The 22,219-nt window shown below is 39.7% G+C and overlaps 1 protein-coding gene across 1 annotated transcript in view; it reads left to right on the top strand.

The window, feature by feature from the left end:
• LOC116987732 (E3 ubiquitin-protein ligase rnf213-alpha-like) overlaps positions 1 to 21,669 on the top strand; it is a 95,999-nt gene extending 74,330 nt beyond the window's left edge. Inside the window, exons 42-58 of the mRNA XM_033043963.1 lie at positions 307 to 552; positions 828 to 909; positions 1,002 to 1,036; positions 1,142 to 1,239; positions 2,407 to 2,560; positions 3,811 to 3,976; positions 4,100 to 4,191; positions 6,415 to 6,663; positions 6,924 to 7,056; positions 7,155 to 7,238; positions 8,503 to 8,686; positions 11,656 to 11,857; positions 12,392 to 12,469; positions 14,647 to 14,844; positions 16,997 to 17,086; positions 19,662 to 19,840; positions 21,064 to 21,669. Of these exons, the coding sequence (XP_032899854.1) occupies positions 307 to 552; positions 828 to 909; positions 1,002 to 1,036; positions 1,142 to 1,239; positions 2,407 to 2,560; positions 3,811 to 3,976; positions 4,100 to 4,191; positions 6,415 to 6,663; positions 6,924 to 7,056; positions 7,155 to 7,238; positions 8,503 to 8,686; positions 11,656 to 11,857; positions 12,392 to 12,469; positions 14,647 to 14,844; positions 16,997 to 17,086; positions 19,662 to 19,840; positions 21,064 to 21,223 (2,430 nt within the window). The 3' untranslated portion in view covers positions 21,224 to 21,669. The remainder of the gene's footprint in view (positions 1 to 306; positions 553 to 827; positions 910 to 1,001; positions 1,037 to 1,141; positions 1,240 to 2,406; positions 2,561 to 3,810; positions 3,977 to 4,099; positions 4,192 to 6,414; positions 6,664 to 6,923; positions 7,057 to 7,154; positions 7,239 to 8,502; positions 8,687 to 11,655; positions 11,858 to 12,391; positions 12,470 to 14,646; positions 14,845 to 16,996; positions 17,087 to 19,661; positions 19,841 to 21,063) is intronic.
• The last annotated feature ends 550 nt before the right edge of the window (positions 21,670 to 22,219 follow it).

The raw sequence follows: 22,219 nt of genomic DNA, 5'->3' as shown, positions 1-22,219 counted from the left end.
TATAGTTTCAGTTCATATTCTTGTCAATAAGAATTTTATAACACTGCATAACTGGTTAACTCTCCTTTTAAGTATTTTTTTTAACTAAAAGTTACATTGGAGGCACAAGAAACTGCAGATGCTGAATCGTAAAGTACTGAAATTACATTAGTAAGCATACAAGGTCAATTAGGGACTCTAGATTCCTGGATATATAAAAATGTCACTGCAATCTTCATTCTTTAGGATTTTGATTCTTTAACTAACATTTTATTTTGTTCCATTGTTCGGTTTCCCAAGTGAATTTCATTGCTTTTGTTTTTTCAGCAATGTGACTTTATTGCGAAGTACATTGAGGAAGAAAATGTTTTTCACTCTCCCATGTGTAAGAAGTTTGCCATCAGATTACTCAAGAATGACATTGCTGGACTTGAGATTAATCCAGGGCTAAAGAGCCAGGAAAGGACGATTATCGAGATAATCATTCATGCAGCAGCTGTCATCTTGTTCAGTGAGGAAAATAGCATCCTGACTCCACTACAGCATCTATCTTTCCAACCTGCTCTTATGGTGGTATGTTCTTTGCTTATATTTTAATTTACCTTTCGGTAAGTGAATATTTTCACAGTTGTTTTTCTCCTGCTTGCCATGTTAAAAGTGAAAATAACTATTGCAATATCTGGACTTCAGACATTTACATTTACCAAAAATGCTAATTGTTCTTTCAGTTGTAAAAACTGCTGAAAATAAATTCTTGAATATCAAGAGTATAAATGAAAACATTTCTTCATGTATGAGAAAAACATTACAGCAAAATGAACTTGCCCTTTTGTTAAATATACATTTAGAATACGTTCCTACCCACAATGCCTGAAGATATAAGCATTGAAGCTAGAGGATGGACTGCTTTACAGAATCTTGCCTGGTATCGTAAGTAACAAAATCAGCCTTTATGCGTGCATTTATCCATTTGAAAAATGTTCAGTTTAATCATTGGCAAATATATTTGTTTTTCTTGCCAGAATGCCCAAATGGACATCCTTGCCTTGTAGGAGAGGTAAATTAATATGCTCTATTATTTCTTATTTCTTTATAAACTGTCAGATATTTTCAATGCTTCATACACAAAGTGTGGTTTTGCATTTCTGGTTTCTAATTCTAGTGTGGTCGACCTGTGGAAGTAGCCCATTGTCCTGAATGCAAAGCTGTAGTTGGAGGACAGAATCACCAGCCTGTTAGTGGATTTACTGCAGCTGCTATGTAAGAACATTTTAATTCTGGTCAAAAAAGAGTACTCTTGCATAAATCTAATCAAACTGTTACATGCAAGCCATGCTACTATCAAATGGATACTTGGAACCTTTTAAATTTTCTAAAATTAGCTTGTTTTTTTACCCAGTGAGAGAGATTATAACCTCTGATATTGTGTTCCGTTTAACAAATATTGTCATGCTAAAGTGTCCAGAAATATAATAAATGAATATAACTGTGATAGCCGTAGTTTAAGGGGTGGACCTTCGCTGTAAACGGTAGAAAAGATTTATAAGGATGTTGCTAGGACTCGTGCCTTAGCTCTGGGAGAGGTTTGACAGGCTCGGACTTTATCCTTTGGAGGGTATGAGGCTGTGGCGTGGTGTTACAAATGTGTATAAAATCATGAGAAAGATAACTAAGTTAAATGCACAGTCTTTTTACCAGGGTCGGGAAATGTGGAGGGCATAGGTTTAAGGCGGGAGGGGAAGGTTTATAATAAACCTGAGGGCAATGTTTTCATACGAGGGTTGTGGGTATATGGAATGAACTGCCAGAAAAAGTAGCTGAGGCAGGTACAATGACAAAGGACAGGTATATGGATACAAAAGTTTTAGTGAGATCTGTTCGTAAATGGGACCAGCTTAAGATGGGGCATGTTGGTCCGTATGGACAGGTCGTGCTGAAGAACCTGTTTCCATGCTATCATGCTTCACAGGATCTATATGTTGGAAGAATCAAAACAACAGTACTATAGGATTATATTCACTTCAATGATTATAACAGTTCAGGAATGCACTTGATCAAACCTTGTGAAAGACAATTTAGAATTGGCAATAAATGCTAGTCTTCCAATGATGAATACATTTCATAAATAGTTTTTTTTTAAAGAAAAGGTAGACTGATTATTTTCCCAATTGATACAAAGTAATTTTATCAGTCAAAAACTTTCCTTCAACTAACTTGTTGACACACATCATTTTAGGTATGGATGCCAGATTTGGGGATTCTAAGCCAGTGGTGATAAGGAGTTGCTGATTCCAGCTCTTTGGATCAGCTGACAATGGGATTTGTTCATTTAAATGATATATGACTGCACTTTATCCAATCTAACATGACTTAAACATTTCTAATCTTTATGAAGGATTAATTAAAGCCAATTTATCTGGTATTTAGGATGGACAAAACACAAACGGGACACATCTTGGGTGATCCCAGGAAAAGAGAAACAATCGTTGCTGCTGACAGACAAATGTCCTTGGTGTCATTTTTACTTGTGCGTCTGATGACACATGTGGCTATGTTTATAGGAACTATGGAGGATGTCAAGGTATTTAATTTATAAGGATTTGGTATTAGTAATCATGCATATCAGTTAAATGCATATGTTTCTAGACAAAATCTAGTTTTCATTGTTAGTATTTTGTATAGACACTGGAGTGGCAGTTTTTTAAAAACCCTGCTTAAACAGTTGTATATTCTGTACTCTGGATCTTTTTTTTCTCTACCCGTTTTACTTGAGCTTGGCTTGATTGTGTTTGTGTATAGTATTATCTGATTTAATTGGGTAGCATGCAAAACAAAGCTTTTCACTATGGCACGTGAGAATACACATGACAATAATAAACCTCATGTTGACAACAAATAGAACAAACTTAGAGACGTTGATGTAAATCAGAAATTGGTGACTATTTTAATAAATGCCTACAAATGTTATAAAGGGGAGTAATATCTGGCACTGTCAGGAGATCTATAGCTTTGCTAGCCTTAGAAAAGTTGATTTAGGAGTGTGAGATGATTCAAGTTTCCTGGTTGATATTTCAGTCGTCTTTAATTAAATATTTGCAAGTAGATTTTCCAATTAATGGTGCTGGATATTTTGATTGTAAAATCTGATTAAAACTAAGAGTAAGTTGTTTCAGCATTGAAAGATTGCAAGAACTTCTATGTTTGACATCAGGATGCATTAATGAATATATATAAATGTCATTATGTACCTTCTACCCTCTCATCAAACATTTTACACATAAATTGTGACCAGAAGAGAAACTGTACCATATTTGTGGTCCCTTAGAATTGCTGCTTGGTTCCATGACAAACTTAACAGTAGATAAAATTGAGCCTGAGGTAATATCATGTTTAACCATATAATGGATATTGCAAGTTATTCCATTTTGCAGTGAACTGGAAAAAATTCATGATCTTTGTCAATTATGTCATCCATGGATATAAAATATAGTCAGCAGGACTAATGAAGGACTAATCAGAATAAAGATGAAAATAAAGTGTGTATACAAGAATAATTAACTAAATCAGGCTAATATACTGGATCTGGTATCGTACTCGAGTTATCATAGAATTTTTAGATATAAATTCCCACGTCTCAAAAAAGAGTGACTATTTTGCACGGTTAGTTTGGGCTTTTCTTTTAATATGGCACAATACCAACTTGTGCACAAATGTGAGTAGATTGCAAATGTTTTTAAATATTGTACATCCTTAACTTGCACTCAAATTGCAAAATTACCTCAACTTATAAATTATCTTTTTAATTTTTTTGTTCTACATTTTTTTCCACAGTCAATAGAACAAATTATAAAACCACAAGTTCAAAATCCAAGGGACTTTCTCTGGTGTCATATCAAAAAAGACATAGAACAGCTCAGGAATTCACTGGCAAAGACTATCGATGAAACGGCAATAGTTGTTCATCTCTTTCTCCGCCAACTCATTCATCAAAAGAAGCGTAAGTATCTGTGTTTAAATAAAGAAGCAAAATAAGGTCACAAGTATTTAATAGAAGAACAAATGTATTTTTATTTCTGTCACTAAAATTCTCTATCTACTTTTTAAAATATTATATTTCTAGTCCCTACATTACCAGGAAACCTGTCCACCAAGGCACAACGGAAAAATTGGGAGAGCTCTATTTCAAAAGAGGTGATAACTCCTGCAGTGGAGGTGAGATCTAATTTATTTCTGTTTTATTTAATAAAGTAATATTTAAAATACATGCCCCTGGAAAAATACACCATACATGTTTTTAAATTAAGTGATGCAACTATATTTTAGAATTCTGACTAACCTGAATTTGCAAATCCTCTACTCAGCAGTAGATCTTAAAAAGAGCAAATTCAAGTAGTTATTCACCTTCATTTGTTGACTTCAAACTTCAGATCAAAAAACCCAGCATATAATCACTTTTATTGAGTATAATAATAATAATAAATTTTATTTATGGGCGCCTTTCAAGAATCTCAAGGACACCTTACAAAAATTTAGCAGGTAGAGGAAAAACATGTAAGGGGAATGAAATAAATAGTAGAGACATGACTAGTACACAAAGTAAAGACAGAATTCAATTCAAAACACAATATGACGCAATTAATGCACAGATGAAAAGGGAGGGGGACGTGGGGCTAAGGATAGGCAGAGGTGAAGAGATGGGTCTTGAGGCGGACTGGAAGATGGTGAGGGACACAGAATTGCGGATCAGTTGGGGGAGGGAGTTCCAGAGCCTGGGAGCTGCCCTGGAGAAGGCTCTGTCCCCAAAACTGCGGAGGTTGGACTTGTGGATGGAGAGGAGGCCGGCTGATGTGGATCTGAGGGACCGTGAGGGTTGGTAGGGGGAGAGGAGTTCAGTGAGATATGGGGGGGGCAGATGGTGGAGGGCTTTGTAGGTGAGGATAAGGATTTTGTAGGTGATCCGGTGGGAGATGGGAAGCCAGTGAAGTTGTTTGAGGACTGGAGTGATGTGATGCCAGGATTTGGTGTGGGTGATGAGTTGGGCGGCTGCGTTTTGGACCAGTTGGAGTCGGTTGATGTAGGTGGAGCTGATGCCAAGGAGAAGATGTATGCCATGGAATCAGGCTCTTCCCTCCCTCTGTCTTTACATCTCATTCCTCTTTGCCCCCAAAGTTGAATCTGAATCTCTTCTCTCCTTATCTGACACCCTTTTGCCCCTTTTCATCTCTAGCCTTTATGCACCCGTCTGCCAATCAAGCACCTCTCACCTGCACCAACTTGCTGGGCTTTGTCCCACCCACCTCTTTTCCAGCTTCCTCCCCCCTACTACAAGCAGTCTGAAGAAGGGTCCAACCCGAAACATCATCTATCCACATCCTCCAAAGATGCTGCCTGACCCGCTGAGTTACTCCAGTACACTGTGCATCTGCATTTGTTTGTGTCTCTTTCTTGTTTAAAAATATATAGATTCTGCTTGCACATGCAAATATGCCAGTTCAGTTTAATACTGGTGGTGCTTTCAGAGCATTGGTAATAACAAATTAAGATAATGCTGTGGTGATGAAGTAGATCAAGCTGAAATGTGGAAATGGAAACTGACACACAAGATCAAATGGAATTTTAAGCTTATTGCTCAGGAACAACACCGGAAATATATTTTTGTTTGGACCTTGACAGGGGTTCCTCTTAAAAATGTCCATTAAATTAATATTAATGGATTTTCCATGCAAGCAAAATAAACCATTTTAATTTTTCAAAAATGTCTGTTTCTAGTAATCTTTCATTTTTTTTCTCAACAATAATCAACATTTTATCTGCATATATTTTGAAAATTTACCTTAATGTAAGAGCGATGAAGGAGTCATGTAAGAAAATAAGCATGACACTATTTCAAAGCAACTCATTGATGCAGTAGAGTATTACCAGAATGCTGCCTACATTGGGGGCATTAACTGCAAGGAGAGGTTGGACAAACTTCTAATATATTCTCTAGAAAGCAAGAGGTTGATAGGAAACTTAATATAAGTATATAGAATTATGAAGGGCATAGATTGGGTAGACTCTCAGAACCCTTTTCCCAGGATCGAAATGTCAGAGGCTAGAGGATATAACTTTAAAAGGGGCAAAATTTAAGAGATGTGCAGGGAAACATTTTTATACAGAGGGTGTTGGGTGCCTGAAACACACATTGTGAGTCAAAGGGTCGGTTCAGTGGTGTACTTTTCTACATTCAAAGTTCTATTGGCTATAAAGCATGTTAGAATTCCTGAAAACATGAAAGAAACCAACTGAACATTCCTTTTGTTCTATTTTGATTTCGGTCTATTATTGGAAATATTTTTTTAAACAGTACATGGAAATTTGCATACATGTACTTTTGAAGTGTGATTAGTTTAATTACAGTAGCATCAATTTACCTGTGAACATTTGTTTTAACAGAATCTGGACAGGAAACTTGTGGATATTAACAGCCAGATAAGTCAAGATAAAAGAAGTGGTTCCGATTCTATTGTCAAAATTGTGTACAGTGACCCCCAAACATTCCTTACATTACCTAAAGGGGATGCCTTGCATTGCTCTACTATATGGGCTTGTAGAAAGAGAATTTCTCCTGAACATTTGAGACATATGATGGAGAATAGGGAAGAGAAAGAAAATGTGCCCATCCTGCAGACATTTCTACAAAAGGTATGATTTGTTTTATGATCTATATTCCAGTGAAATATTGTTTATTGTATGTAAAGAGATAGTAGCTTCACATCTCTCTCACCTCACTCGTCCTACCTTCACCCTCACCATCCCTCTCGCCCTCTCCCCTTTCCCGTTTGCTCCCCCTCTCTCTATTTCTTGCATGTAAAAAGACTGAACTCTAACTTGGTGATGCAAGTTATAATGTGATGGTCTTCTGTAATATTTCAATAAACTCTCAATGATCTCCTGATATGTAGGAAGTACAGTTAAGGTTGGTGAAGTACCTGCCAGAATTACTGGCGCTTCAGAATGACTTGACAAAACTATTTCAGAATACAACAGAGGTACCGAAGCAATCCGCTTCTGATTTTCTTCAAACCATCAGCTCTGGTAATTACCTTTTACAGCATGGGATCAGATTCGTTTTTTTTTTTGTTGGGTGGGAGAAGCAATTGATGTTAATCCCACTTTTGTTTTGATTTCTTTAGAACCAGTAAGGAGTACATTTACATCCCGAATCTCATGCTTTATCTCTGTGTGGAACCAACTTCGAACGTTCCTCATTACTAATGGTAAGCATTACTTGTTATTAACTTCAAAACCTAATCCAACATGGTTTATTTTAATTTCTTGTACCACCAGATATATTACATAATTGCTAAATTCTCCATTGGGAAGTAAGTAATCCTATACAGGTAAGACCAAGATTTACATACCAAACTATAACAAGGGCAATTTCCCAAGTTCCCACCGCCATGCTGAACTCAGAGTGCATTGGCAAATCAGTGACAGTATCTTACAGATTTCCACATTTGCAAGGGCTATGGAAAAACAGGATCTGCTATTGCCCAAACAGAGCAACATTTGTGACATATTCCTTCTTAATCAAGACCATTCATCTTGAATGCGATGATATTGTAGAACTCATTTCTAACTATTAATAAGATATTTCTGATAATCTCAAAGATCAAAACTGGTTCTTAGGTCATGTCTTGCCCCTGAATGCTAGCACTATTGCTTGAAACACTTTTAAAAGTTCAATACACCTCGAACTTAGATTTCTGACATGTTGATTTATCTGTTTGGACTTAATGACCTAAATGTTTGATGGATATTCCTAAACTGGAACATGTAATGGGGAGGAAACAAAAGAATAGAAATGAGTTGTCTATTGTCTATTGAGTTTGAGACTTTTTTTTCCCCAGGCTGAATTTCCCACAGGGAAATTAATGAGCAATTTGTGCACAGTAACAGCCTCTCAATCAGCATGATATGATAACAACTGCCACATTTGTGTTTTGACTGTGTGCTGATATTATTTAAGGAACAAATACTAGATATGGCAATTGTTTGACCTTCAATTTGTGAGATCTAATTCCAGCAAGCATACAGAAGGTCTTGATTTAACTTCCCAGACTTGTATATGATATTTCTAATGGTGCAGCACTTCCTCAACATTGAATTAAAACATCAGATATGATTTTGTGTTCTAAGTACCACCAAAATTTGAGTTGATGCACTCTGACTCTGGCAGAATTGCTATCCATAAAGCCAGAATTGATTCTAATCTCTTTGGAGTCTTATTGAGAGCTTACAAAGCCAGGGGAAGAATTGGCTTACATTTTGTGTGTTATTTGTGAGGCACCATACCAAGCAGAAGCAGAATCTATAAGTAGATATACAAATTAAACAGGTTGGTGCCTGAGGTAATTAGAATGAACATTAGAATGACATTGCGACTGGCAAGTAAATAACACAAAAATGCAATGTACACGTTTTGACTATTTTCAGTTTTAATGGCAACGGGTTTACTTTGTTGCAAATCATAAATTACAGGTGAATTTAAGATTCCGGAAGAGTTTGGTGCTTCGGATTTGGACATGCAAAACTGCCAACTTGAGGTTCTGCTCCCTCGACGCCAAGGTCTTGGCTTGTGCTCTACTGCGCTAGTTAGCTATCTCATAGCTCTTCAGAATGACTTTGTATATACAGTGGAGAAGTATACTATTGAATCTACTCCGTGAGTTTGTTGTTACATGCATTGATGCTCTATTTTTAACTCTTTATTATCCTATCACTCAATTTTTTTTAATTTTCAATTTTGGTTAATACCTGTGTTACCATTCAACAATGTAAAATCAAAAATGTTCATTCTTCTAATTTGGCATAAGACAACGAACATAGAAAATCATGAACCAAATGGAGAGAAAAGGAATTAGTTGACATCTTGATAGCTTTTTATTTAAGGGCACTTTGTCAGGACTTATCAATTTCAAGCATGTTCAGATCATTCAAATTAATACTAGTGTTAAAATAACTGACGTATTAGAAAGCTGAAATAAAAAACAAAAAATGTTGAAACTACTCGGGTCAATCTATGTATATTGTGGAGAGAAATTCTTAACAGTTTAAAATCACTCTGAGCTTTTGTCAGTCTTTCTGAAGAGGAAGATCATTCTTGTATAGATTTAATCTTAGCATTATAGAAGAGATAGGATAATTTTCAATTTGGAATTAATTGCTGGCATTTTGAATGCCATGGGAGCTTGCAATGATACAAGCTGTACAAAATGTAACTATATTGTGGCTTGTGATTTAAAATTCAACGTAATTGTAAAGTTAATTTACAATTAACAGAATTCACTTAGAGACAAGGAATAGCGGATGCTGGTTTACAAAAATAGGACGCAAAGTGCTGGACAAACTCAGTGGGTTAGGCAGCATCTCTGGAAGGCATGATTAGGCAGCATTTTTGGTCGTGACCCTTCTCCTTATCCATGTCTTCCTGAGATGCTGCCTGACCCGATGAGTTACTCCAGCACCTTGTGTCCTTTTTTTGTAAACCAGCATTTGCAGTTCCTTGTGTCCAAGTGAATTCTGTTGTCTCTTGTCAAGATATATTGTCAAGATGTAATAGGCCATTCTCACGTTACGAGCTGACGCAAGAGGTAACCCGAGTGAAGGGGTCGTGGTTGAGCACGATATAACAAGTGAAAGATCAAGAGTTTAACCGAGTTCCCACGGGTAGACGGCGGTTTCCCGTTTACTTGTCATTTCTGCGATGTTCCCAGTTCATCTCCCGAGTTACTCTTGAGCCAATCCTGATTGAAGTTTTGTTTTAATAAGCAACAGTGTTATGTTTTAATAAGCAACAGTGTTAAAGAAGACCTCTCCATCCTGTGGCTTTGTTTTAAAGATATAATTCAGAGCGGCCGCATCTATTGATGTGACCTACAAAGGGAAAATGTGCACCATCCAGTGCCAGAGCAGTTATACTTATGATTTGTTTGAAACACACAGGTTTGATATGTTTTAATTGAATTTACTGCCATGTCTACACACTGCGGGGAGACGGGAGATTAAATCTTTGAATGTGGATGGATGTGCACATCAGATTGTTGTAGACGGAGCTCAAGGTTCGCCTCCTGAGTTGCTTTGGTGCCCAGGCGTGAGTTGAGATGGAGAGAGGTTGTGGGGGGTGGGGCGTCATTAATCTGTCTGGGGTGACATGGCTCTTGGGTTAGGCTGGGATCATTCTCTGCGGGGTGATCTTAGTGCGGGAGACAAGTGTAGGAGAGGTGTACTGACTGTGTGGGCAGAACTTTGGAAGTGATTGCCCAACAATCTCAAAAGCCGCTGTGTCTCCCTGTCCCTGGGATAGCAGGGGGTGATAAAACAGCACAATACCCCCCTCCCCCTCCAACTCCAGAGGAATCCGCTCACCAATGGGCCGCTACGGCGACAAGTGGCAGTTCGTCCACAGCACGAGCTGCGCCCCCATATCCGCCACCCCAAGAACAAGACGTACCTTGCACACCATCAGCTTCTGCCCCTACGTGTTCCTCTGGAGTTGGAGCGGGGCTGGGCTGGAGTTGCTGCTGGCTGTGGGTCTCTGGGATCTCCGTGCTTGCAGTGGGCCTGGGGGTCGGTGTCCCGTTGGTCCTGACGTCTCCGGCCACCCCCCTGGACAGGAGCTGAGACTGGGAACTGTACCGCCCTTGCCCCCTCCCTCTGCAACTGCAAACAACCACACTCTCCTGCTCACCTGCAAGGGCGGTACAGTTCCCAGTCTCAGCTCCTGTACAGGGGGGTGGCCGGAGACGTCAGGACCAACAGGAACCTGCTCCCCGATGGGCCGCTACGGCGACAAGTGGCAGTTCGCCCACAGCCCGAGCTGCGCCCCCTCATCCGCAACCCGGGTTCCTCTGGAGTTGGAGCGGGGCTGGGCTGGAGTTGCTGTTGGCTGTGGGTGTCTGGGTTCTCCGTGCTTGCAGTGGGCCTGGTGGGCCTGGGGGTTGATGTCCCATTGGTCCTGACGTCTCCGGTGACTGGCACGGACCTGCTGACATCGCCGACGTGAAGACAATGCAAAGCTCCCGCGCAGGTGCAATGGGCGGGGAGCTGGAGAGGGGAGGGAAGGGGTCACACACATGGCCGGGAAGCAGAGGGGTGTAGGTGGGGGTGGTGACAGATGGGGCCAACAATGAGTGGAGAAAGACAGAAACACCGACGTGCAAAGGAGACCTACAACAGTGCATGATCTCTCTCACGTGGCAGGTGACTGTCGCTGGGAAACTGAAGGGAGCGACAATCTGCTGCTGCCTGCCCGCTGAGTTAAAGAGTTCCCACGGTAGACTCACGATACACTAAGGTAAACGCACGGGCCACTACGTTCTTAAATCGAGTTAAAATGTTTCAATTATTAACCACAAGAGTAAAATTGACTCGTGGAAAATTTCAAACATGTTTGATTTTTTGCAAGAGTAGACAAGTTACACGAGAACCTGCCGTTAGCGCCATGATGCACTACGTTGCGTCCACGAATGCCGTACGTTAATCGTACATTATTACCACGAGGTTTAACTCGGGTTACCTCTTGTGTCAGCTCGTAACGTGAGAATGGCCTATAACCATGTCAAACAAAAAAAGGTGTTTTTTTTTCAATCTGCTGTGCCTTGAATAAAAGTTCAAATTTTGTGGCCTTTATAGATACTCAATCAGTCCACAGGATGTATCCGACTTGCACGTAATCAGATATGAGGTTGGAAAGGACATAATTCCTCTCCTCTTGTCCAACTGTCAATATACAATGGAAAAAGGAAGCGAAATTGTGATCGAGTATGACTTCAAGAGAATTGAACAGCAATTGACCAACAGATTCTTAAAAGGAAAACCACTTATTAGTTTAAAGGTAAGTCGCCATTAATGAGAGTGGTTCCTTATTTAGTTTTGTAAATAAATCTGCACAAACTATCACCAACTGGAAAAAAAGGACCATAATAATGGAAGATAGACACAAAATGCTGGAATAATTCAGTGGGACATGCAACCACTCTGGAGAGAAGGAATTAATGATGTTTCGGGTCGAGATATTTCTTCCGACTGATAGTCAGGGGAGAGGGAAACTAGAGATATGGAAGGGTAAGACGTGAAAATGACAGATCAAAGCAGAGGATGTTCAAGGAAATGAAGAATGCTTCGTTGTTGGCTGAGGGGAAGGTGACAATGAGGCATACAAACAGTAAAATGGATCAGGAGGACAGTAAAACTGGTCAGGGAACGAAGGTGGGGGGGAGAGAGGGAAAGCAAGGGTTGCGAAGTTAGATAAATCAATATTAATACTGCTGGATTGTAAGCTGCTCAAGCAAAACATAATAATAGAACTTGTGAAGGATGTCAGTGCGGTGCTCTAAATGGTCACCTGTTTTTTCCCCACATTTTTCAGGGAATACCTACGCTGATTTACAGACAAGACAGAAATTATGGAATTATCTTTCATGATATCCAAAACAGAATTCCTCAGGTATTTTAGTTTGATCTTTTAAATACTGTATGTTTATAAGTAAATTTTGCATATTAATACACGTAGAAAAGACTGCATTCATTCTGCTGGAGAAATTAAAATTTCAGGCTATTTAATTTGCTTCAAAATGAAAAAAAATATGTTAACACGCAAATACAAAGCCAAGAGTCATATCAAGAGTCAAGAGAGTTTATTGTCATGTGTCCCAGATAGGACAATTAAACTCTTGCTTGCTGCAGCACAGAATATTGTAGGCATAAATACAGATTAGATCAGTGTGTCCATATACCATAGAATATTTATTATATATAATGGTAGGGAGGTCAGAGCCGATGATGGACTGGGCAGTGTTTACAACCTTTTGCAGCCTTTTCCGCTCCTGGACGCTCAGGTTGCTGTACCAAGCCACGATGCAACCGGTCAGCATGCTCTCTACTGTGCACCTGTAGAAGTTCGAGAGAGTCCTCCTTGACATACCGACTCTGTAATCTTCTCAGGAAGTAGAGCCGCTGATGTGCTTTCTTTATGATTGCATCAGTGGTCTGGGACCAAGAGAGATCTTCGGAAATATGTAGCCCAGGAATTTGAAGTTCTTGACCCTTTCCACCATCGACTCGTTGATATAAACTGCACCATTTGGTCAATCGGTCGATCTCACTTCTATACTCTGACTCGTCCCCATCAGTGATACATCCCACAACAGTGGTGTCGTCAGCGAACAGAGCTCAGGGAAGATGATCTGAGGGAGGAAAGAACAGGTTACTATATGACAATGTGGATGATGATGCAAGGCGAAAGGGAAGAAATAAGTTGGAAAAGAACTGGAGGTCATGACAGAAAAGAACATCAATGAAAACTAGCTTAAATAATCCTTCAACACACTGGAACCACATTCTATCCCCTCCCAAATAAAAGGTGCAGAGGAATAATTCAATTGTTAACAGTTCCTTGGTGTATCCGGAAGTGGCGGCGCTGCCTTGCAGCTGCGGCTCGCCTGCAGACCGTTTGTCTTTTCTGTTTTTTGTTTTCTTTTGTCCCGTTGTTGCAATTTCGGTTTATGTAGTTGTGTATGTGTGGGGGGTGGGTGTGGTATGTTTTTTGACTCTTCCTTCGGGGGGGGATGTGACCTTTCCTTCCGTGTCCGTCTGCGCTGAGGCCTATCGCGGAGCTGGCGGTTTCCAACTGCGACCGACCTCGAGGATGCGGAGGCAGAGCCAGGACTTACCAACGCGAGGCTGGCCGACTTCGGGGCTGTGGTTGCGGGGCGACCCAACTTCCGACTTTGGAGGCTCGGCCGCGGGCCAGTGGACGACATCATCGGGAGCTCGCAGGTCACAGGTGGTGACCTGTTTTTCCGGAGCTCCCGCAACTACAGCTGCGTCCGCTGGACTGGAGGGCGGCAGCTTCGGCAGCTTCAACCGCCCCAAGCCGCGGAGTTTGAACCGGCCGGTTTGCGGAGCACGGATTCAGCCGTGGGACTTACTTACCATCACCCGGCGGGGCCACAACATCGGAGGCTTGGATTGCCTCAGCGTAGAGGGAGAGCAAGGAGGGAAGAGACAATGACTTTGGGACTTTAAACTGTTGAGTGTTTGCTATTTATTCTATGTTATGACTGCAGGCTAAACCATTGAATTGAATCCAATCCAATCACCAATAATTTGTCCTTGTCCAACCATATACGCTACGGCCAAAAAAGCTCTATTTCCTCAGAAGACGAAGGAAATTTGGTGCGCCTCTAATGACTCTTACCAATTTCTATAGATGCACCATGGAAAGCATTTGGTTTGACAACAGCTCTGCATCAAATTACAAGGGTTGCAGATACAGCCAGTACATCTTTCAAACCAGCCTACCCCTCCTATTTATTTTATCGACACTCCTGTAAGCTAAGGGCGTAATCCGAACTCCCAATTTACCTTGTTGCTTCCCTTGCACGATTCTTAAATCTACACTTTCTCCGTAGCTGTAACACTATATTCTACATTCTGTTGATTTTTCTCTTTACATGATCTGTTGTACTTGTGTGTGATTTGATAGCATGGATAGCGCACAAAGCAGAAATTGTAACTGTACCTCTGCACATGTGACAATAATACCAAGCATTTAACCCTTTGCAATGTTCTACAAGTCGGTCATCATTTTCAACTCATACTTGCTACTGCTTTTCCTCTCAGGAATCACTGCCAATCTCTGTTATTAATGTTATAAGTGGTGAACTTCAGTCATACAGTGAAGTATGCGAAGCATTCACTGCTGTGGAAGTCACTTCAGGATTTTTGGCCATGTCAGGAGGAGACCCTGATCTAAAACTGGATGTTTACTTGAAGGATGTATTGCAAATGGAAGCTCAGACCTCACCTCATGTAATGGAAGTGAGTATATATTTATCCTATTTGCATTACAAATTGCAGCATTAATCTAGTATTTTTGTGTATATTTATATTTAAAAACATTGTAAATTATTCTCATATATATACCTTGCAAATAAAGGATCATGATGAAAATGATGTGTATAAAAGTCCATCTATTCATATGGATTCTTAGTGTTGTCTGGTGAATTGTCAACTTGTCTCCATTGATAGAACTCTTTTGAGCCAGAGCCTATAGATCCAAGTTCTGCTCTATGAGACAAGTACACAATTTACACATACAGGTCAAGTACAGGGGACCAGTAGGGTTTTGTGTTAAGGTTTTTTTGATCAACAATAAACAGTTTCTTTAGATTCCATGACAAAATAGTGCAGATGTTGACAACAACATGCTTCCTGTCTGTTCAGATGATCTGGTTAAATTTTAAGATTCAATGCAATTAATCGGAAAGGTTTAGAGGGATATGGGCTAAATGCAAGCAAATTAGACTGTTTCCGGCTGTATAAACTCTTTGACTGAGTATCTGGTGTTGAGATATTCATCCAACAACAGCAAAAAATGACTAACTGGTTATTCGTCTAATTTCTGGCCTGGGATATTAACACAGAGTGATTGTCTTCTGTGTTTGGCCACAAAATAGTAATGGTGTATCAAATTGATGAATGATAAGGTCCTACATTTCAAAATGTTAAAGCCCATCTTTATTAGATCTAACAATGATATGTGCCGCTGTGATTTCTAAAAAGATTCCTATTTGAAAATACTTTTGCCACCTCCAACGGGATCCCACCACTGGCCACATCTTCCCATCTCCCCTTTCAGCTTTCAGCAGAGATCGCTCCCTCCGTAACTCCCTCGTCAATTCGTCCCTTTTCACCCAAACCATCCCCTCCCCTGGTACTTTCCGTTGCAACCACAGGAAATGCTACACTTGTTGCTTTACCTCCCCCCTTGACTCCATCCAAGGACCTAAGCAGCCTTTCTAGGTGAGGCAGAGGTTCACCTGCACCGCCTGCAACCTCTTCTATTGCATCTGCTGCTCTAGGTGTCAACTGCTCTACATCGGTGAGACCAAGCGCAGGTTTGGCGATCGCTTTGCCAAACACCTCCGCACAGTTCGTATTAACCAACCTGATCTCCCGGTGGCTCAGCTTCAACTCCCCCTCCCATTCTGAATCCGAACTTTCTGTCCTGGGCATCCTCCATGGCCAGAGTGAGTCCCACCACAAATTTGAGGAGCAGCACCTCGTATTTCGCTTGGGTAGTTTACACCCCAGTGGTATGAACATTGACTTCTCCAATTTCAAGTAGTCCTTGCTTTCTCCCTCTTTCCCCTCCCCTTGCTAGCTCTCCCACAGCCCACTGTCTCTGTCTCTTCCTTTCTTCTCCCCCACCCTCCCCTTCCCCACATCAGTCAAAAGAAGGGTCTCGACCCGAAACGTCACCTATTCCTTCGCTCCATAGATGCTGCCTCACACGCTGAGTTTCTCCAGCATTTTTGTCTACCTTCTATTTGAAAATCAAAGTCAATGGTGTCGAAATTTTTTAGTAAGAATTTTCTACATTAAGTAGACAGTTTAAGATTTCAATAGCAATTGACAATAGACAATAGGTGCAGGAGTAGGCCCTTCGAGCCAGCACCGCAATTCAATGTGATCATGGCTGATCATTCCCAATCAGTACCCCGTTCCTGCCTTCTTCCCATATCCCTTGACTCCGCTATCTTTAAGAGCCCTATCTAGCTCTCTCTTGAAAGCATCCAGAGAACCTGCCTCCACCGCCCTCTGAGGCAGAGAATTCCACAGACTGTGTGATATTTGTTTAAAAAAAAATATTTTAATATCAAAGTATGGTTTTGGAGTTAAGTGATTCTCTGCACTAATAAATAAGTGGTCTACCCGAACCAATGATATTATATGGCCGCATATAGAACATCTGAATGAATTCTGCTCTCAGATTCGCCTATAATGGGTCTCCCTGGTGACAAAATTGAGAATACCACCTCACAAAATGCATAATTGCAGGAGAGAATCAATTGTCTTCTTGTGAGATCCAGTGTGCTTGTGTTTCAAAATGAAGCACCATCAGCCCTTCATGTCATGTCCAAGGTTAATTATTTTTTAACATTATGTTTTTTCTGTTACTTTATTCTAGACATTGAGAAGATGCAACTTGAAGCACATCCAAGCACTCTGGCAACTCCTCTCTTCAAGAAAATCCGAATGTTCACTTATTTTGAATAGGGTATGAATACATCAGCAATAATTTGTTTACTAGTTTGTGTGTGTGGTTAGTGTTATATACATCACGTTTATTACCCTTTCCTGTTCCTCAAAAAACAGCGAATGACTTCCTCCTTGAAATTCTATATTTCTTAATTTTCCATCAGGGTCTGGATTGGAAGTCCAAATATTTTTACCCATTAGCATTGAAAAATTGGCAACTAGTGAAATGGGATCACATGGAATTACAGATGTTGTAATCTTGAGCACAATACAAAGTGCTAGAGGAGCTCGATGGGCCAGGCAGCATCTCTGGAGTACGTGGTGGATAGACGATGCTTTGGGAAGAAGGGTCCGGATCCAAAACATTGCCTTTCCATGTCCTCCAGAGATGCTGCCTGACCAGCTGAGTTTTTTTTGCTTAGTAAATGGCATGTTTGAGAGTTGAACAGGAATTTGCAAATGGTTTTTCTATATTTTTGCCAACAACATTCTTCTTGAAGAAAGAAGGAGTAGGCGTTGGTCAACACTTTAGAAGTCTGCTGGACAGGTTCCTGATGTGCTTGCTGTAGATAAATGGCATGGATTCAGGGTTCAGTGACTTTTTTTTAAATGGACTCCTGGATGCTTTGGGCCTTCCTGAGCATTTCCACTGCTCATCGATAATTGTGTCAGTGAATTTACATAATTCTAAATGGCTGCAGATATTTAATTATTCCTCTTATATAGTGAATCAGAGTTCACACTTGAAACTATGGGTGAAGCTGTCAACATTAATATCATGATGGTCATAAAACTGATAGATTATAGAGCAGCTTCATCTGCACAATAAGTAGCAGTTATTAACAGTGATTCAACTTCTCTGTAAAGTGTTTTTCTGCAGCGATATGTCAATTGATTTAAATCTCAACTCTCTATCTTGTTTCAAAATATACCGAAAATATTATGTTGCATTGCATAAAGTCTAAGCGAGTTTTAATGGCATTCTAAGCCATAATTATTGCTTGCAGCATGACTGGCCTGAGGAAACCGTATTCTGGCTGTAATTTCCTCCAATAAATATCTCAGAGCATAGTAGATTTTGCTAAATATTTTATATTTATAATTTTGTGTTTTTCATTTTAAGCTAACGTTTATGTCCTGATCCTTATTTCACATATTGTGAGATCATGAAAAATGAATTGTGAAATCTGCTAGTTACTTCCTGTTCTGTCTGTAAGAATTTTTCATTGAGATCAACTACTCAGCCAACTTAATGAACAGCACAGCAAGGATCTCCTTGAACTGGTGGCATTTACTGTCTGAGAAACAGCAGCTCACACCATATAGACCATGCAATCTTTTGAATTCAATTTGGTCACTGCAAAATCAATTTGTTTCTGTAGTCTTTGTTTATTATCATTATTATTATTATTATTATTAAACTTTATTTCAGACTCGAGGTCCAGACAAGAGATGATATTACATAAAATACATTGCATATAAAAACACCATAAAATACATATAAAAGCTTAGTAAATTACTTATAAGAGCATCATAAATTACATACAAAAACACAATACAAGATTTAAAATCCAGAATAAAAAGAAAGATCAGTGTCTTACAACGAGACAACTATACCAATGTCTCCACAACTGGGATTGGTAGTTTAGTTTAGAGATAAAGTGTGTAAACAAACCCTTCGTCCTGCTGAGCCCACGCCGACCAGTGATCACCTGTACAGTAGTTCTAACCATCACACTAGGGACAATTTATAGAAGCCAATTAACCTACAAGTCTTTGGAATGTGGGGGGAAACCGCAGCTCCCGGAGAAAACCCCCACGGTCACAGGGAGAATGTACAAACTCTGTGAAGACAGCACCCTTAGTCAGGATTGAACCCGGGTCTCTGGCACTGGAAGGCAGCAACTCTATCACTGTGCCACTCTATCGTGATTGAGTTAGATACATTTTTTGTTCAGTTGCAAATAACTATTCTGGACTAAGCTGGAGTACAGACAGATGCTCGATGGCTGTGGTAGGGGTTACACCTCCTACAAGGTGAAACTGGGTAGCATAAGTGGCAATGACACATCACTTCTGGATGAGCTCAATGCATTTTATGCATGCTTTGAAAGGAAGAACAATGATACATCTCTACATCAGCATACAGGAGATAGATAGAACACCCTGGTTGAATGCTGCCGCAACACTAACCTCTCACTCAGATGATGTGATAGATAGGAATTCCTTACTCAATAGTGTGATAGATAGGAATTCCTTTTAAGGAGAGAAGAGAATATGCCCCGACTTTCATGCTGCAGGTTGCTGACATTCTACTGCAGGTAATCAATCATAAAAGGTGTAAATTTATTATTTGACTGGTGACAGAGTCATGGGCCAGAGTTTGTTTGCACTATTAATTATTTAGCATGTAAATATGTATGTTATAGTACATATTATGAAAATGAATGTTATTCATGGTTATTCAAATATTACATGGTGACTACATTTAAATGTTGGTGCCTGTTGATTTTCTCAGAAGGAGAAATCTTTCCTGCGAACAGAGTGAAAAAGTAAACTATATTTTTCATTTTTTTCCTTGTGTATGTTTCCAGGATCCTTTCTCAGGGATTAAAAATGAATATAAAGAGCACCTCAGTGAGGAAGTAAAGAAACAATTACGCCCCTTCTTTGTCCAAGCAAGTGTTGATACTTTCATACTGGAATTGCACGAGTTGCTGACTCTGAAATGTAAAAACGTTCAATCACCAGACTCTTTCAACCCAACTTGGAGGTAAGAGTACTTGTTATATGACACGCTCGCATACAACCACATCCTGCCAAACTCTTGTTTAGTAGGTTCGTTTTTTAATGCCCAGCCTTGCCTCTCTGCTACAGTCCTACAATCCACTCACTTTGTATTTGGTCAATGGACAGATGTGTCGCTGGTTCAGCAAGCATTTACTGTCCATCCCTAACTGACCCTGTGGAGCTTGCTGGACCATGATAATATGCCAGATAATGAAAGGTCATGCAACATTAATAGACATCTCGAGAGTAGATGATGGGACAATTCCCCTTGATGAAGAGGAGTTGCAGTGGGTACATATCAAATAAATGAGAAGAGAAATAACAATGACATGAGCAAATGTTTTTTTTAATGCAGATTGTAGTTTGAGCTTGGAATACATTGAGGGTAAATATGGTGGGCAGGTTTAGTTGTGGCCATCCAGAGAGAAATAAATAAATATATGGTCAAGAGGTAACTTAGAAGGTTGTGGAGAAACGATAGAGGGGTGAAACTCCAAAGTTGTTGATGTAAAGAGAGTGGAGGATTTAAGTTATAAGGAGAGGCAGGATGAGACTATGAGGAGGCTAAGGGCAGAGGCAGAGACTATGAGGAGGCTAAGGGGTGATCTCTACAGAAGTTTATTAAATCATGTGGAACAGGGAGAAATTGAAAGGCCACAGTTTATTTTCCCCTAGTGTCGGCCAGTGTAAAATGAGGGGGCAGAGTTTTAAGGTGAGAGGGGAAAGATTCAAAAGTCATCCCAGGGGCAACATCTTCCACAGAGGGTGGTGTATATAAGGAATGAGGTGGGTGCAATTACAATATTTAAAAGATACTTTGACAGGTACATGAAAGGAAATGTTTGGCGGGATATGGACCAGGCACAGGCAACTGAGACTAGTTTAGTTAGACAACTTGGTCGGCGTGCACAATTTGGGCTAAAATGCCAGTTTCTATGCTTTTTAACTCCATGACTGTGATACAGATGAGGCAAGTTTTTTCTCAGTATCAGGAATCTTCAGAACTCTCTTCCTCAAAGATCAGTGGAAGCAGAATTTCTGGCATGGTCTTGATAATCCAAGTCACAAAAGTTTGAAATGATGCTGGAGAGAATGGTTTAAAAAAAGGTTTTGATAATTGATGAGGAGAAAGAAATGAGGATCCTCTGTTTGTATAATGCTTTAGAAAAAATACAACTATGACAATAACTCTGCTTGCTATTCCAGTCTGAAAATGTCGCTAGGATCTTTTATGGATGTGAAGGAAGTGGACAATCTGCCAGAACTTGAAGACATTTTCCCAGAAACAATTTTGATGTCACAGAGTGTGGAAACCTGGAAAGCAGCCGTGGCTTTCAAACGGGAACAGTTACAGTTTACAAGATAAATCTTAAGAGTTAAAAGCTTTGTCTCTCAGTAATGATAGTTTAACTCTACTTTTTAAAAATGGGACCATTTGAAAAAGGGAGGTACTTTCTGGAGACATTGTAATCTACATATCAATGAAGTAATGATTTACAGAGTACTGCCAGATGTAACCTGATTTACCTGGAGGGTTTTAGATGTTTACAGAAAACAAATTATGATAGTTATTGCTTACCTCTGTGCCTTAATGTGCTATATTGATCAACCTCTATAACCCATCAAGAAATTACTTTTTGCTCTGCACTGCATAAACATTTTTATAAATATGAATGTTTTTATATATTTTTGATGCCATGATGAAAATAATGCAAAATTTCATCCATTTGTTGCACTGCCTTTCTGCCGACCAAAACAAGCTGCTTAAAAAATCTAAAATGTAATTAATTTGAATAAGACGTGTTTATTTTGTTCACAAAATGTACTGTTTTTCAATGTTTGTGTATCATTTACTTGATGTAAGTTTCAACTGAACTTGAATGTAACCTGAATTTAAAAAATCATACAACATTCAACAGCGGCAAGCTATTTGAAAAGAAGACATTATCAAGTCATAGTGGAAGCATCGTTTGAAAATCGGGAAAATCTGTGATAGAGTGGATAACAGGAGAAACTGTGTACAAGTAGCGATTGTGCAAAAGTGGAGTGGGCAGAGTAGTGAATAATAATTAGTAGGTATGGTAAAGGTATAATTTGGAAATTACCAAAAAAAGAGGAAATAATAATGGCATGGCAGATTACTGAAAATTGTTGAATTCAATGTAGCGGCTGGAAAATCTTTACAATGTGCCTGTACGGATGCAAAGGTGCGGTTCTTTGAAATAAATGTTGATATAGTGTAGGAAGCCAAAAGCAGACAGTCCAGAGGGGGGCTAAAATAGAATGGCAGATGCTGAAAGCTCCTCCATTGGCAGACTGAACAGTCATCTCCTGCAAACTTGTAACTCAACCTGTATGTGGT

Source organism: Amblyraja radiata, chromosome 26 (assembly GCF_010909765.2).
Source record: "Amblyraja radiata isolate CabotCenter1 chromosome 26, sAmbRad1.1.pri, whole genome shotgun sequence".
Taxonomy (NCBI): Eukaryota; Metazoa; Chordata; class Chondrichthyes; order Rajiformes; family Rajidae; genus Amblyraja; species Amblyraja radiata.
The sequence above is the reverse complement of the archived record's forward strand: the minus strand, read 5'-3'. Positions and strand labels throughout refer to the sequence as shown.